This window comes from Lemur catta, chromosome 3 (assembly GCF_020740605.2).
Source record: "Lemur catta isolate mLemCat1 chromosome 3, mLemCat1.pri, whole genome shotgun sequence".
NCBI classification, from domain to species: domain Eukaryota; kingdom Metazoa; phylum Chordata; class Mammalia; order Primates; family Lemuridae; genus Lemur; species Lemur catta.
The window spans coordinates 107,028,558-107,044,158 of NC_059130.1; the positions used below are offsets into that span (position 1 = coordinate 107,028,558).

Consider the following 15,601-nt stretch of genomic DNA (forward strand, 5'->3'; position numbering starts at 1 on the left):
AATTGGAATCACACTGTATGATGTTTGATATTTTTTGCACTTAACATTTAGCATAAACATTTTTCTGTTATAAACTCTTCATAAACATTTCTTAAATCTCATATAATACAGCTAAGTGGATGTATATAATTTACTTAATTATTCCTTCATTATTAGACACTAAAGTCATCACATAGTTTTTAAAGGAAATACGATTATTAAATACAAATTTCTTTAGGAGTATTCCCAGGTAAAATAAAGCTACCTCAGGAACATGGAAAATGACTGAAATGCTATTCATTTCTGAAAAGCCATGCAACACCAAATTGATGGAAATGAGAAGGACCTCATTCACAGTTTTATACCTGAGATTAAAGACCCAGATAAGCCATAAAACCAGAGTTTCAACTAAAATGTAAAAGGATTTCACTTTATAGGAACAGTTCCATAATGATAAACCCCTATTTATTCATATATAAATAGCAGTCGAAGTTGATCCTATGTCCATTCTCTGTTGCAACAGACAACATGAAGTATCTATGAAGCCCTACTTTAACTGCACCTGTTACTATCTGAAACACATTTTGGCTGTTTAGAATATAAAATTAGCCTGATTTAGGTGTCACGCTAGCTTATGGGGTTAGCTTTGCAGCTAAGAAGCTTGTGGTAAGTTTATTCAAGGTTTGATGACTTTTTGGAGGTCTATTTGCAAAGGGAAATACTAAAAATGGAACTGGGACTACAATTATGACTACTTTCCTTAGCCTAAGCCTAAGCAAAAGGCTGCAGCTGTTCTTAGCATGTCAATGTACTGTGATGGCCCATAAAGTCTGCAGCACAGAGTGACTTTCTTTGGTACCTGCTTTTACCTGATAGTAAGCAGCTCGCTGTAACTGATCAGTGGCTCTTTCGACATGCACCTCTGAGCTTTCCACATTGGCTTCTATGCTATCTGCAAAAAGAAGGACAGATGATTTTTTAGGACACTCAGATGTTTCAAGACAGCAAACTGAACAGATTTCTGATGTCATAGGTCTTGGTTTCAGTACCACCAGCCCAACTATCCAGCCATGAAATCAAAAGTTACTACCTTAATAAGAGAACATCCCTATTCTTTGGAAATAAACACTGAAATATTTAGGCGCAAGGGGCTACAATGTATGCAACTTTCTCCTAAATGATTCAGAAAAAAATTGTGCGTGTGTGTGTTTGTATATAGATAGAGAACATAATAAAGCAAATGGGATAGAATGTTAACAAGAAGTAAATCTGGATAAAGGGTATAAAGGAGTTCCTTGTAATATTTTTATTTTTGCAACTTTTTATAAACTTGAAATTATTTCCACACAGAAAGCTTAAAAAAAGAGTTATTAACTCCATAATTGTGCAAGTTTCTAGAGATAAAAGCTGGGAAGCTGACAGCTATTTCTCTAAACAAAGACTTAGCAAGAAGCTATGGCAGGCTGGGCGCAGTGGCTCACGCCTGTAATCCTAGCACTCTGGGAGGCTGAGGCAGGCAGATTGTTTGAGCTCAGGAGTTCAAGACCAGCCTGAGTAAGAGTGAGACCTCATCACTACTAAAAATAGAAAGAAATTATATGAACAGCTAAAAAATATATATATAGAAAAATTAGCCAGGCATGGTGGTGCACACCTGTAGTCCCAGCTACTCAGGAGGCTGAGGCAGGAGGATCGCTTGAGCCCAGGAGTTTGAGGTTGCTATGAGCTAGGCTGACGCCATGGCACTCTAGCCCGGGCAACAGAGTGAGACTCTGTCTCAAAAAAAAAAAAAAAAAAGAAGCTATGGCAAGTGAATGGGGCTGAGTACTCATGAGGCCTCACTTTAACTTCTACATTTGAAAACATAAGAAAGCTGCTAAGAAAATGAATTAAATTATTTTTAAAATGGCATTCCTAAACGCTAATTCTATAGCCGACGTGTCTTATTGACTTTTTTTTTTAAGAGATAGGGTCTCATTATGTTGCCCAGGCTGGCCTTGAACTCCTAGGCTCAAGTGATCCTCAATCCTCAGCCTCCTAATAATCTGGGACTACAGGCATGTGCCACTGTTACTGACTTCTTTTTACACAAATACTAACAACTCACCTTGAAGTTAAAAGTATCAATAATACATACCAATCAGATCACCTTGGTCATGGATCATCATGGCCAAATCTTTAAATATCTGATTAACATCCAAAATGTCAGCCTAAGAAAGACAAAAAACAATTAACTGACATTAAGCAACATGTAAGAAGATTCATTTCTTCTACTTAAAGTTTTAGCTATTAATATAACATGTTTTTAAGGCTCTATAAAGCATGTTTTCCTCATAAACAGGAAATGATCTCTCACTACCTACCTAATATTGTAAAATAGAAGCATGTAAATCCACCCTTCAAGCAGTATTAACTGGATATACTGCATGGGAACCAGTAAGATCACCCAAGCCCCAACAGTATAGAGTAGAAGGCTAGAGTGCTGGTATGGATAAATCCTTGGTATAATAGCCGTATGTGAAGCCTGCTGAGCCTTATGGTAAAAGCCTGTGAGCACCTTCCAAAGACAATTGCTGGTACTTTGGACTAGAGAATTTAAATGGTTTGTATAGGATCGTGCTACCTGAGGAATGCAAAGAGGATATAAGGAGTGAGCCTCTATTTCCCTAGGACTGACTCTGGAACTATGTGAGGAGCTGCTGGATTCTATTGTCACTTGGACAGTACCCTATAAACAACCTCTTAACTGACTGACAAAGAGCTGCTTGGTTTGTGGATGGCAGTTCCAAGGTGAATGGACATCAATTTGGAAATCTGCTACTCTAATCAAAGAAGGTAAAAACAAATCAGGTTGGTGGGCTCAATTGTGCTCCATTTTCTTCGTAGTGATGAAAGAATTAAACAGTAGTAAAATCCCTGGTATTTGGGTTTTTCTGACTAAGGGGCAGTGGCCAATGGCTTGGCCACATGGCCAGGTAGAAGGGCAATAGTAACCTGCCCTATTAAAGAGATGCCATATGGGGCATGACCCCGAGGACATTTGAGGGTACATTTAAGTAGGACATGTTGATGCCCACTGGAAGATTCAAATTTGAAGTGTAATCGGAATCATATTAATAATTTGGCAAAAGTAGTTCTGGTCAGCATCTCAGTCACTTGCTAAGAGTCTACTATAGTTGGGGCAGTCTGCTAGTTGCTGTGGATACAGCTAATTGGGGTGGGGAGTGGGGAATGAGTACACAATAAAATAAGAAGAAAGGGTGTTATATAGGAAATGACTAAATGAATGGTATGGAAAGGTGTGCAGAAAAGGAAGACTTTGCAGAAGAGGCATAACTTGAATTGTGCCTTAAAGCAAACGAGAGGTCATACAAACAGAAAGGCAACTGAGTTAAAGAGCCAATCCCAGTTTGGCCATAACATAGGGTTTGTATGTCAGGGGTAGGAAATGACTGGATGTGAAAATTGAGCCCAGGCTAAGAAATTTGGACTTCATTCTGTTGAATGTGAAATGATCCATTACATTCCTGACATCCATTACATTTCTTTGCTTAGCTCCATATGTTTCACTCTACTCCCTGCTATAATAGTACATTTGTCCCTCGGTATCCACAGGGGATTTGTTCCAGGACCTCTTCCCGCAAGTCCCTGATATAAAATGGTGTAGTATTTCCCTATAACCTATGCATATGTTCCTGTAAACTTTAAATCATCTATAGATTACTTGTAATACCTAATACAATGTACGTGTTATACAAATAGTTGTTATACTATATTGCTTTTTACATTTGTCTTATTTATTGTTGTATTGTCATTTTTTATTGTTTTTTTTTTTCCAAATATTTTCAATTCACAGTCAGTTGAATCCAAGGATGAAAGACCTGCAGATACGGAGGGCCAACTATATTTCTAATTTCAGAGAATCATGTCAATGATTAGTAGCAGTAGGTGAAAAAGAGTAAAACGAAGCTATGACATCTTTGAAGACAACAAAATAATCATAACTTGAGGATAAACTGCCCCATCTAAAAACAGACACTGATGGTCCGTAGAGCAGTGGGCCTCAATCTTGGCTGCATGTTATAGTCAAGGAGCTTTTAAAAAACATCCAAGCCCAGGGCCTCACCCCCAGAAATTATGATTTATTAGGTTGAATCATAAAATTATGGATATTTGCCCATTTTTAACCTACTACTAATTCGTTGGGGGGTCCTAGGGAGGAGAGCTGGGATGTTGGAAAAAAATCTTCTTAAGGTGATTCTAATGCACAATCAGGGTTCAGAACCACTGCTATAGATGAAAATCAAGAAGGAGCTCAAAGTCACGCCCCCTCCTCCTCTCTTACCCCACCCCAGCGATGGTGGTCTTCTATCTCCATGAAGGAGAAAACTTCTCAGGTTTAAGGAAATTTTAATGGTCACTGTGTAAAGTTAAAGTTGGAAGCTCAGTTAGGTAAGAGAGGCCTACAGACCTCTCCCTCAAAAATTGTTCCTATGTCTCTGATCAACTGAAGTGGTAAGATCTACAACTTGGGATTGGACTTTAGGATGTACAAAAATGGAGCAAGACTTTTGGCCTGCCTTTATACTGGGCTATTCAGACTAATCAAAGGGGCTCTCCATAGAGCCCTGCCTAACAGATGTTGGCACTGAGATTTGGGAACTAAGTTCTAATGAGCATTACAATATCTGTTTGCCTTGTCTGTTCTCTATGCATATTTCTTACGGAGACCATATAAGATGTGGTGTGACTGAGGAAAGGATTTAGGTACTCCTGGGCACCCAGGTCAATATCATCATAATAGTAGTTCAAATTCCCTATGATTACCTTGAGACAGATAATACACAAATCATACAATGACTCATTTCATGCTTTTCCATGATTATTGAGAGAAAATTCAGGTAAAGAGTCCAGATACCTGCAGACACCCTGAATCAAACAAAAAACACGACCTGGTTCTCACCTCCAGCTGCCGAATTGCCGTTTCCCTCTCTTTAATAAGTTCCAGATCCTGCTCAGTAATGGCCACCTCATCCTCCTGGCTCTGCATCTGATTCCACTCCTCATGGCTGCAGGGAGACAAACATGCTAGTTGATTCCTCCTCTCTAAGGTGTGACAAGACATATCTACAACATTTCTACTGCCAGCAGAACCTACATAAAGACATTGCCAGGGCTCCAACTCCTCTGGTATCAATGCAAAGTCCCCAAGGGCCACATTCTTCATATCTAGAGGCAAAGAGCTGATAATACCAGAAAAGCATAGTCTCAGCTTCACCCATGGAAGCAGAATTATGAGGGATGGAACTCCTTGCTGTTTCTGCTTAGGAGTACACTCTGCAATCTTGCTAGGACTTGCTAGTCAGCGAAAGGAGCCAGACATTTAAGCTCAATGAATTATACCAACCCATCCTCTTCTAGGACACTCTCAAAGTGCAAGCTGTTTTGGTACCTTGGTTAATAAATGGATAGAGGAGAGCAGGCTAAGTGGCCTATCTGCTTCACCAATTAGTTTAACAGAATCACATCTCCTGGTGTTCAGAAATTTCCCTGAGGTTATTAAGCTAGTGAAATGTTATAACTCTTCAAGTCTTTAGAAGTAAGGCATATTACATATTATACTAGACACGAAACACTTTTGAAATTCCAGTATTATGCATTTTTCCAACAATATGTATAAATCATACTTCATCTCTACAATATTTAAAGAATGTCTTCCATGTGCTGGAGATACAAAACTGAATAAGTACAGTCCCCTAGGCCTTTGAGGTACTCATAGTGTGGTGGGGAGAGATGGATACATACTTTAACATGAGAAGACTGTTAAATTCTGTATCAGTAACATGGATACATTTCTATGGGATTAGCTTGGAGAAGCTAAGAAAGGAGACATCTTTCAGATACAAATTGTCTGCTTTTCAAACTCTTAATATTCCCAGAAGGATGAGTTGCCTCCATTTTAGTGAGTAAACAGAGACCCAAGAACTTTGAAGAACTTAAATCTGAATTAGAAGAAAGATGATTTAGACCTCCTAATCTAAATGTGTGAGTTCATACTTATTCCTAGGGACTCAAGTTCCCTCTCCAACACAGACATCAGGGGTTTCTTGGAATTTTTTATTCACTTTGAAATTATTCCTTCCATAACTCAAAGATCTTAGAAAAGCCCACGGTTTTTACTTTTTTATTTTATAGATTATAAGTTACCAACCCCAGGTTGCCCTTTTTTTCCTCACTGATTTTTTAAAATTAAAAATAAGCATAAAGATACAGACTCCCATCTCAACTATCCAGCAGGTTGTATGAATAATTCTATTACCTGTCAAATGAGACCAGCTGTTCTTCTCTTTGCCTCTCTTCTGCCTAGAAAGCAGATGGCATTATTGCTACTGTTATCCAGAAACATGTTACAGACAGCCACACAAAACAAGTGTTTCCTTAGCTACAGTATAAAGAAGCAGCATCCCTTGGCTCCAACGATGACATAGGACTCTGGCAATCTGTCTCAACTAAGAAATCGGTGTGAAGTGGTTGAAAGCAAATCTGCATTTCAGTTTGAGCCCAGAACAGAAACCATATTGAACAGGATGGAGAGAATAACATGGGTAAGAGAGAGGGATTAAAAAATGAAAATAATGATAATAATAATAACAACATATTTTAAAATTTGGGGGTAGGTAAATAAAAGGAAAAGTTGAAAACTTTTGAGAACAGTGTAAAAAAATTTTAATGGACATTTATAGCATATCAGATACTAAAGTGGCAAACTCACTTCAAAAAGCAGTCTAATACATGTATTACTTTTGTAATTTAAAAACAAAGAAAAATGTTAAAGACCAATCTATTTTCATTTTGAAAAAGCTTACGTTTTCTATAACAGCAATACAGGACAAGCACAATGAAGAAAATTTCAAAATTCTACCCACCCAGAGGAACACTATAACAGTAGATCAGACTTTTTTTTCTTTTTACTTTTACTTTTTCCCTGGATCAAGAAATAACACTGACAGTGTCCCACCCATGTGCCCTTCTCCAATTACAGCTGCCTCCTTCCACCTTAGAATATCCATTATTCTAACTTTGTGAAAATCATTTTGTTGCATTTTAAAAATAGTGATAGACATGTTGCATCATATTCACAACCACTCCCAGTTTTCACAGAATTATTAAAATTTTTGCCATCCTTATGGAGATGAAATAGCACCTCATTGTTGTTTTAATCTGCAATTTCACAACTACTAAAGAAGTTGAGTACCTTTTCATTTGCTTGACTATTATTCAAAGTAACACTAATGTGTTTGTCTTTTTCACTGTGTTGACATTTACAGTTAGGGAGCAAAAGCAATGGTGGATAAAATGGCTCAAGGCAGTGGCACCAAACTATACTAGTATTACTGTATTCTTCATCACCATACACCCATTATAGAAAAAAAAGCCAGTTTGTCCTTGAAGCCATACAAATTAATTCATTAAATCTTAACCGCTCAATACACATCGTTTTAATATTCCACAGGATGAAATGGGAAGTATATATAAAGTACTTCTGCTGCATAAAGAAATACAATGTTGAGCCAGGCACAGTGGAGTACATTTGTTGTCCCTAGTAGTGTCAGGAGGCTGAGGTGGGAGAATCGCTTGAGCCTGGGAAATTGAGTCCAGCCTGGGCAACATAGCGAGACCCCATCTCTAGTTAAAAAAAAAAAAGAAAGAAATACGATGTTTATCTCCAGGAAAAGCACTTATGTAATTGAGTTGCAGGCTGAACCAGCCACATTTTTTAGGGAATATCATTTTTACTTATTCAATACAGTTTTTTATTTTCTTTCTTGTTTTTTGTTTGTTTTAGTTTGAATATAGCTTTATAAGAACTTGGCTGGTCATCGTGGCTCACACCTGTAATCCTAGCACTCTGGGAGGCCAACTCGAGATGATCGCTCAAGCTCAAGACCAGCCTGGGCAAGAGCAAGACCCCATCTCTACTAAAAATAGAAAAATTAGCCAGGCACAGTGGCACATGCCTATAGTCCCAGCTATTCAGGAGGCTGAGGCAGGAAGATCGCTTGAGCCTAGGAGTTTGAGGTTGCAGTGAGCTGTGATGACACCACTTGCCACTGCCCTCCAGCCAGGGCAACAGGGCAAGATTCTGTCTCCAAAAACAAACAAAAAAAAACCCCCAAAACCTCTCTCTGCCTCTCTCTCTCTCCATATATATAGTTTTATAAGAACTTATAAAAAGCTTATTAAAAAGTTTTAACACTTTTCAAATGGGTATTTGGCAGACAACTTCTCGAAAATAAACATGAGCCTGTCACTTCAGGGAAAACAGATAGTATTTATTGCCAATGATAAAAATGTAGCTTTCAAATAAAGAAAAAAATAAAATTTTAGAAGACTTGTATCTACCACTATTAAGAGTTTCGCAATATTTAAAGACTTTTTTTTTTTTAAGAGATAAGGTTTTGCTCTTGAATACCTGGGTTCAACCATCCTCCTACCTTGGCCTCCCGAAGTGCTGGGATTACAGGTGTAAGCCACCGTGCCTGATCTTTAACAATTTTTAAGAATGTAATGGGGTTCTGAGATCAAAAAGTTTAAAAACTCTTATTCTATTGTGTTGTATCTTTTTCATACTGATTCATGGGAATTCTTTATTCTAAATACTAGCCCTTTGTCAGTTATACATATAGCAGTATTTTCTACCTGTCTGTGGCTTGTCTTTTCACATATTTACCACTTTCTTTGCTCTTCATTCCATTGGGCTTTTCACACTTTCCATCTGGGATCACTCTCCCTCTGCCTGAAGTATATTCTTCGGAATTTCCTTTAGTAAGATGTACTGATAGGAAACTCTTTTGATTGAAAACATCTTTAATTAGCCCTCATTCTGGATATGTATTTCCACTGGGTTTCTAATCTTAGGTAGGCAGTTGTTGTCCCTCATAAACATTCAAGATAGCACTCTACTGGCTTCCATTTTTGCTGTTGGGAAGTCGACTGTCAGTCTAACTATTACATCTTTGAAGGTATTCTATTGTTTCTCTAGCTATTTTTATGATTTTCTTTTGTCTTTGGTGTTCTGAAGTTTTTCTTTGATATATCTAGATGAGATATTTTATTTACCCTGCTTGGGATTTGTTAGGCTTCTTGAAAATGGAGACTAGTGCCTTTCATCAGTTCTGAAATATTATCAGTCATTATTTCTTCAACTATCCACTTGCGTTCTATGTTTGCTCTAATTTCATTCTGTAACTCCAATTAAAACTATTTTAGATCTTTTCATTCCATTCTCCATTTCTCATCTTTTTTACATATTTCACCTCTTAACCTGTGCTACATGCTAGATAATATCTTCTAACCAATTTTCTAGTTAAACCACCCATCCATTAAGTTTTTAATTTGCATATCATACCTTTCAATTTTAGAAATCCTTTTCATACTTTTTCAAAGCTTTCTGCAATACTTTCCTGCAAATGTTTTCAAGTTTTTCTTTTATTTTTTTTAATGCAATAAGTATAGATGCCTTATAATTCTAATATACAAAGTCTTTTTAGGTATATTTCGCTTCACTGTTATTTCTACTAGTTCTTGTTTAGGGTAATTTGTTTCTTCGTGTATTTGGTTATTTTTAACTGTGTGCTACTCATTGCCCTTGAAAAATCGCTTCAGAGTATTCTTTCAGGACTAGGATAAGGTGTCTTTCCACAGAGAGAATTTGTGTTTGCTTCTGCCAGGCGTGTAGGTGCTCTACCAATCCAGGACCACTTGAAGCTTGAGGCTTTGGACCATTCAGGTAGTATGAATTTACACAGTAAATGTGCCTGAAAGTTACTTTGTGGTACAACATATTGTCTGAATTTCCCCTCCCTCTTGCCCTCCTCCACCACCTGCTTAGTTCAGTGCTAATGTCACCTTTTTGCAATCTGCTGGGGGAAAGGAGAGCTTATTTTTTGCTTACCTGTACCCTGAGGATATAGTCTTTTAGGGCCAGTTTAATTTGAGAAGTGCCTCCTTTTATATTCTCCACTTTGTGTGGACCCTGGGCTTGGACTTTTATCCTCCTCATGTCATGAGGACATCAAAAATGAAGTTCAAGTTTGCCTTCAGTACATATACTCAGTTGTAAATACAGTTTCGGTGCAACACCTCTCTTAGATTTTGACCTTAGTATTTTCATGGCTCTTTGATACCTTTAAGAAGTTGGGTTTTCAAAATCCAGTATTTGATGCTTCTTTTCAAAAAAAGAGGGTTAGTCCAAATACTCTAGCCTATTATATCGTAAGAAACAGATTCATCTTTTTTTTTTCAAGTTTTTAACATAAAACATAACAAAATGAAAAAGAAAATTACACATAATTCTACCTCTCATATTTTTAACCCTTATACCTATTCCTTTCTAGTCACTGACAATATGCATATATATTTTTTACAAAGGTTATTCTAATCTGACATTTTCACAGCAGCTAATGTATATGTGTGTTATCTGGGGTGATAGTAAACAAAGACTAATGATCAAAGAGGAAAAAACAAAAACAACTTGGGAAAGAGCATCCTAAAATTGCAAAGGTCTTCCTTTGGAAATCAACTTACAGAAAGACGAGATCCAGCTCTTGCTCTGGCAATACTCTCCTTTTCCTTTTCAGATACCCTTCTCTGCACAGCCTGGAAATTGTTTAAGGCTGCAGAGAAGTCATTCATGAGGCGTTCCTTCTGAAGTTTCTGCTGGCGCTAAGGAAATTAAGAAAGAACTTGAAATTTCACATTAATTCAATCATTTGGTCTTAATTCCCATTAAAGGCAAAATTATATCGCTTAAAGATTTCTAACTAGGAAAATTATTATGAAATAGGCTCTTCTATAAATTAATAAATTTGCTCTTTGCTAGCTCAAATCCTTGGTTAAAACTATAGACCAAATAAGAATTTCTCTTCTTTCATTCTGACATACCTGGGAACTGAGTTTCATTTACCTTATAACCTCAGAAGGAATAGCAACTCAGAATTTTGGTTCCCTAGAAAATCTAAAAGCAGAATAAATTCCTTTGGACTCAGATTGGACCCAAATAGAGAGTAGTTTTTACTAAAATGTTAAAATTCTATTGATCTTTAGTGAGTTCACAGCTTCCCTGAAAACTATATAATCATTTTACAGCATTTTTATAGTGAGATTTAAAATCCGTAAGGCCTTGACAAGTACTTTCTTTATCTACCTTCACTAAGCTTGTTACTTTTATGTCTCAAAAAATACATACTAAGAGCACTTGCCCTGTCCTAAGAACACAGAAGTAAAAACTCACCCCTGACCTCAAACACCTTACCATCAATTTACAGACAAAGGATATAAACGGACAAGTAACAGTCATCATAAATAATTGCTATATACAATTAGCACTATAGGAATTCCAAGGCAAGAATCATCAGTAAGGAGTCAGGTGGTTAAGAAGGGCCTCAGGGAGGTGGACAGTGAAGGAAGAGTAAGGCGTGAGTAAGCAGAAAGAAAAGGTAAAGCAAATCCAAGCAAGAGAACAGTGTCAGCAAAGGCATGTGACAGCAATTTGAAAAGGATCTATAAGGAGATAGTTTGGCTGGAACCAAAGGTTTATTCATGAGTCTCACCAAAGCACAAAGAGAGGTGATATAATTTGTCCAGAATCACACAGTGGCAAAGGTGGGATTTAAATCCAGGAAATGTGGTTCCAGAATATGTACAATTGGGCTTTTTTCTTCAGAATTTTTTTCCTTAGGACAAATTTGCATAAGAGGGAACATTAGGTCAAAAGGTACAAACTTTTGTATTGTCAGTGAACTTAGTTAAGGGGTTTGGGTGAAACCTGAGGAACTCAGTATAAGACAACTCATTAAATTTTGTATGAAGGTAGTATATTCAGGAGGAGATGCAGAACAGGAATTGGTGATATGGGCCAAGTACTTAGAGACTTAGGAGCTAGGGTTAGAAAAAGATCCAGATCTTTTCATGATCATAAAGATGAAAGGGGAGTCATAAAAGTAGGTAAGATTCCTGAGTGAAAAAATTAGAGACTCAATGGCAGAGCCTTGGGGTATGTTCACTTTTAGGAGGATATAGTGTCAGGGAAAGAGGCTGAGACTCAACCTGGGGATCTCCAGAGTTAGAGGAAGGATGAAAAAGCATCATGGAAAGAAGAAAGTTTGAGTGGAGACAGGATGGGCAAGAGGATCAAAGGAAACAGAGAAGAAAAGCAAATAAAAACTCAAAAAAGGTCACTGAATTTGGTAACTAGATCACTGATGATAGTACGTAAGTGTGGAAAAAAACTGAAAGTCATATGATTTGATATATACAGGACATATGATTTGATATATACAGGACAGTAGTGAAAAGATGGGTGATGGGGCTAAGATTAATTAGATAAGGAAACACTAGAATGACAAAAGGGTACTCAGCACAATAGGAGGAAGGGAATCAAGGAATTATATTTCACCAGAGAGCGTTATGTTTGTAGATCTATTTCGTGTTCTTAATGATCCAAGCTAATGGAAGGGAACAATAGCATGCATAATCCAAAAATTAACTTTTATTTGGTTTTGGAATCCATTTGGTGAATTTTGTTTTGGTAGCACATTTAACTTTCTATTTATATTTTGCTTAGTTTACTATTTAACTCTTAAGTGCTTTTAATACTCTGCATCAGACCCTAAGACTCCTTTTTATTACTGTAAAAACTATCTACAAGTGTGTATTCCCCAAGTGCACAGCTGGGAGGAAAAAGGGGGTAATTTGAGAGCAATATGGACACATTAAATGGCAAGGGGGAACTGGCCCATAATTGAAACGTCAGCAAGAGTAATGACTAAAACAAACAGCCCAAATATAGATAATCAAAGGGTAATTACATTAAGATTACTTTTTACCATAGCTACTTTGTAGCAGGATGACAAAGCATCTAGTCTTGGCTCCTCTCTTTTGCGCAAAAGTATGCCAAAACTCCAGACTGAACATATGCTACATGGAACAGCTTGCCGGGTTAAACTCGTGCTTTTCAAACTTGTTTAACAGAGACTCACAGTAAGAATTTGACATCATGACCTAATACCATACATGCACATATATATGAAATAAAAGTTTCAAGGAACAATATTTACCCTTGTTACATGGTACACACACTGATAGTTATACTCTATTTCAGTTTTTTAAAATGCTGATCACAATATACAAAAATGATTTCACATTCCACTAGCTACAACCCACAATTTGAAAAACAACCCAGCCTGGCGCATTGGCTCATGCCTGTAATCCTAGCAGTCTAGGAGGCCGAGGTAGGAGGACTGCTTGAATTCAGGAGTTTGAGACCAGCCTGAGCAAGAGTGGGACCCTCTCTTTACTAAAAATAGAAAGTATTAGCTAGGTGTCGTGGTGCAAACACGTACTCCCAGCTACTCAGGAGGCTGAGGCATGAGGATCACTTGAGCCCAGGAGTTTGAGGTTGCAGTGAGCTATGGTGATGCCACTGCACTCTAGCCAGGGCAACGGAACAAGACTCTGTCCATAAATAAATAAATAAATAAATAAATAAATAAAACACCACCAACCCAGGATAGGGAAATTGAAGGCTTTGTCTTCAGAACCATCAGAGATAGGACACCATCATTTAAAAAGTTCAATAATAAAAAGCATGCATTTCCATAGGCTCTTAGGAAAAAAAAAAAAGCAATATTAAATTAAGTGCCCCCATGAGTGATAAAGAAGCTAAAAGCAAAATAGAATCGTGATGGGCTAAGATAGATGAAGAACCTTTTTTTCCAGGAAGAGAGAGACCTGAGGTAGACCATGAATGATGGTATAAGAGCCAAGGCACAATGATGGAGGGGACACATCTGACTTCACAATGTGTAAAGAAAAGACATGGCATATTAAGGGAACAATGAATCCCAGTAAAAGTTGTTAAAAACAATTTAAATGGCCACTGAACAAAATGACTTGAAAAGAGAAATCTTTTTCTCTGAGCATTTCTTTAACCTGAGACCTGTGAATGACTCATTATAGGACATGAAGGTGATTGCAAAATATGAAAGACAGACGCCGGATTAAAATTTAGATATTTTATACAAAACAAACTAGGACTAAGCCTGCAAACAGAAAGCTGCTGGCCAAATCCGAAAAGATGCAAACATTGAGATTGTTCATTGGTTAAATCCATTTTATTAATGTATAAATGATGTTATTAATAATAGCAGTGGCCACCACATATTGAGTACCTACTAAATGCCAGGAACTTTGCCACATTTGGTGCATACATTCTTTCTATTGTCACAACAGTCACACATCTCTCACTTTACAGATAAGGAAACTGAGGTTCAGAAAAGATGTATGCGGCACCAAAGGCCACTTTATTTTTGTTCTACATACTGCCTTTCTACTAACACAAAGTCCTTTCCTATTAATAAACAAAAAAACAGAAAATACCAACCTGTTCTGAAGTAGATAAGGGAAGGGGCAAGGACCCTAATTCCTTCAGCAACTCATTTGTTTCCTTGGCGAGCTGATTTGTGGAGTGTTGTAACTGTTGCCTAAGAGAGAAAAGATACGTTTCAGGATATTGTCACTTCTTGACAGCAGTTATACTCAGAATCACTTTGTCCTCAGTGTGTCTCACAATGCAGGGAATGAAGGGCCATTTGAAGAAATGGTCCCCTAGATGCCCAGGTTCACAAGAAAATTTCATAAATATTACCCAAGTAAACCCACTTCAAGACATCTTCACATTACTGAGCAGAAAGAACCTGCTTCAATGACACCTGCTGAGGGAAGCACAAATCAGGAATTTTAACTCTTTGGGGGAGAAAAGAAAAACATATCTGCAGTTCTCATAAAAACATAAGAGAAAATGATGCCACCCACACCTATATCTAATGGTTTTAACACACTGAACTCTCCATAAAACTCTCACATTGAATTGCCCGGGAATTCTGCATGGTTAGTGTCTGTCACAGTCCACTGACTAGAATCCAGGCACAGGTGGCTGGATGAAATGTGCATTAAAAGCATAGCTTCCTAGGGAAAAACCTCCAAAGATCTATTCCCACACTCTTGCTTAAAGCTGGTTCTTTGTCAGCTTTATTCTCGGCTCCCTACCTACTCACACTTGACTCTCTGGATTTTACTTCCAAAACAAAGAAGCCCTAGGCTGTTTAAAAATACATACAGAGTAGGGAGGGAAGGAAATTAAAGAGAGAAGAACATGTAATATATTAAGTGGGATTAGAAAGAAGTGGAAATACAAAACGAACTTTCACTCATAGTTTCTTCCACTCTCTGGCCATTTCTAAAAAGGCTTTAAGGGAGTACAGAGAAACCATACGCTATGGTCTGAATGTTTGTGTCCCTCCAAAATTCATATGTTGAAATCCTAACCCCCATGGTGATGGTATTAGGAGGTGGGGTCCTTTGGGAGGTGACTGGATCATGAGAGTGGAGTCCTCATGAATAGAGTTAGTGCTATTATAAAAGAGGTCCCAAAGAGCTGCCTTGCCTCTTCCACCCAGTGAGGGCACAGCAAAAAGGTGCCATCTATGAAAAAGCAGGCCCTCACTAGACACTGTACCTATCAGCGCCTTGACCTTGGACTTCTGGGCCTCCAGAACTATGA

The 15,601-nt window shown here is 37.6% G+C and overlaps 1 protein-coding gene across 1 annotated transcript in view; it reads right to left on the reverse strand.

The window, feature by feature from the left end:
• Window positions 1–15,601, reverse strand: part of STX12 (syntaxin 12) — a 32,133-nt gene that overhangs the window by 2,422 nt on the left and 14,110 nt on the right. Inside the window, exons 3-8 of the mRNA XM_045545804.1 lie at window positions 14,423–14,522; window positions 10,567–10,704; window positions 6,299–6,342; window positions 4,943–5,048; window positions 2,117–2,189; window positions 849–931 (exon numbers count right to left, since the gene is read on the reverse strand). Of these exons, the coding sequence (XP_045401760.1) occupies window positions 849–931; window positions 2,117–2,189; window positions 4,943–5,048; window positions 6,299–6,342; window positions 10,567–10,704; window positions 14,423–14,522 (544 nt within the window). The remainder of the gene's footprint in view (window positions 1–848; window positions 932–2,116; window positions 2,190–4,942; window positions 5,049–6,298; window positions 6,343–10,566; window positions 10,705–14,422; window positions 14,523–15,601) is intronic.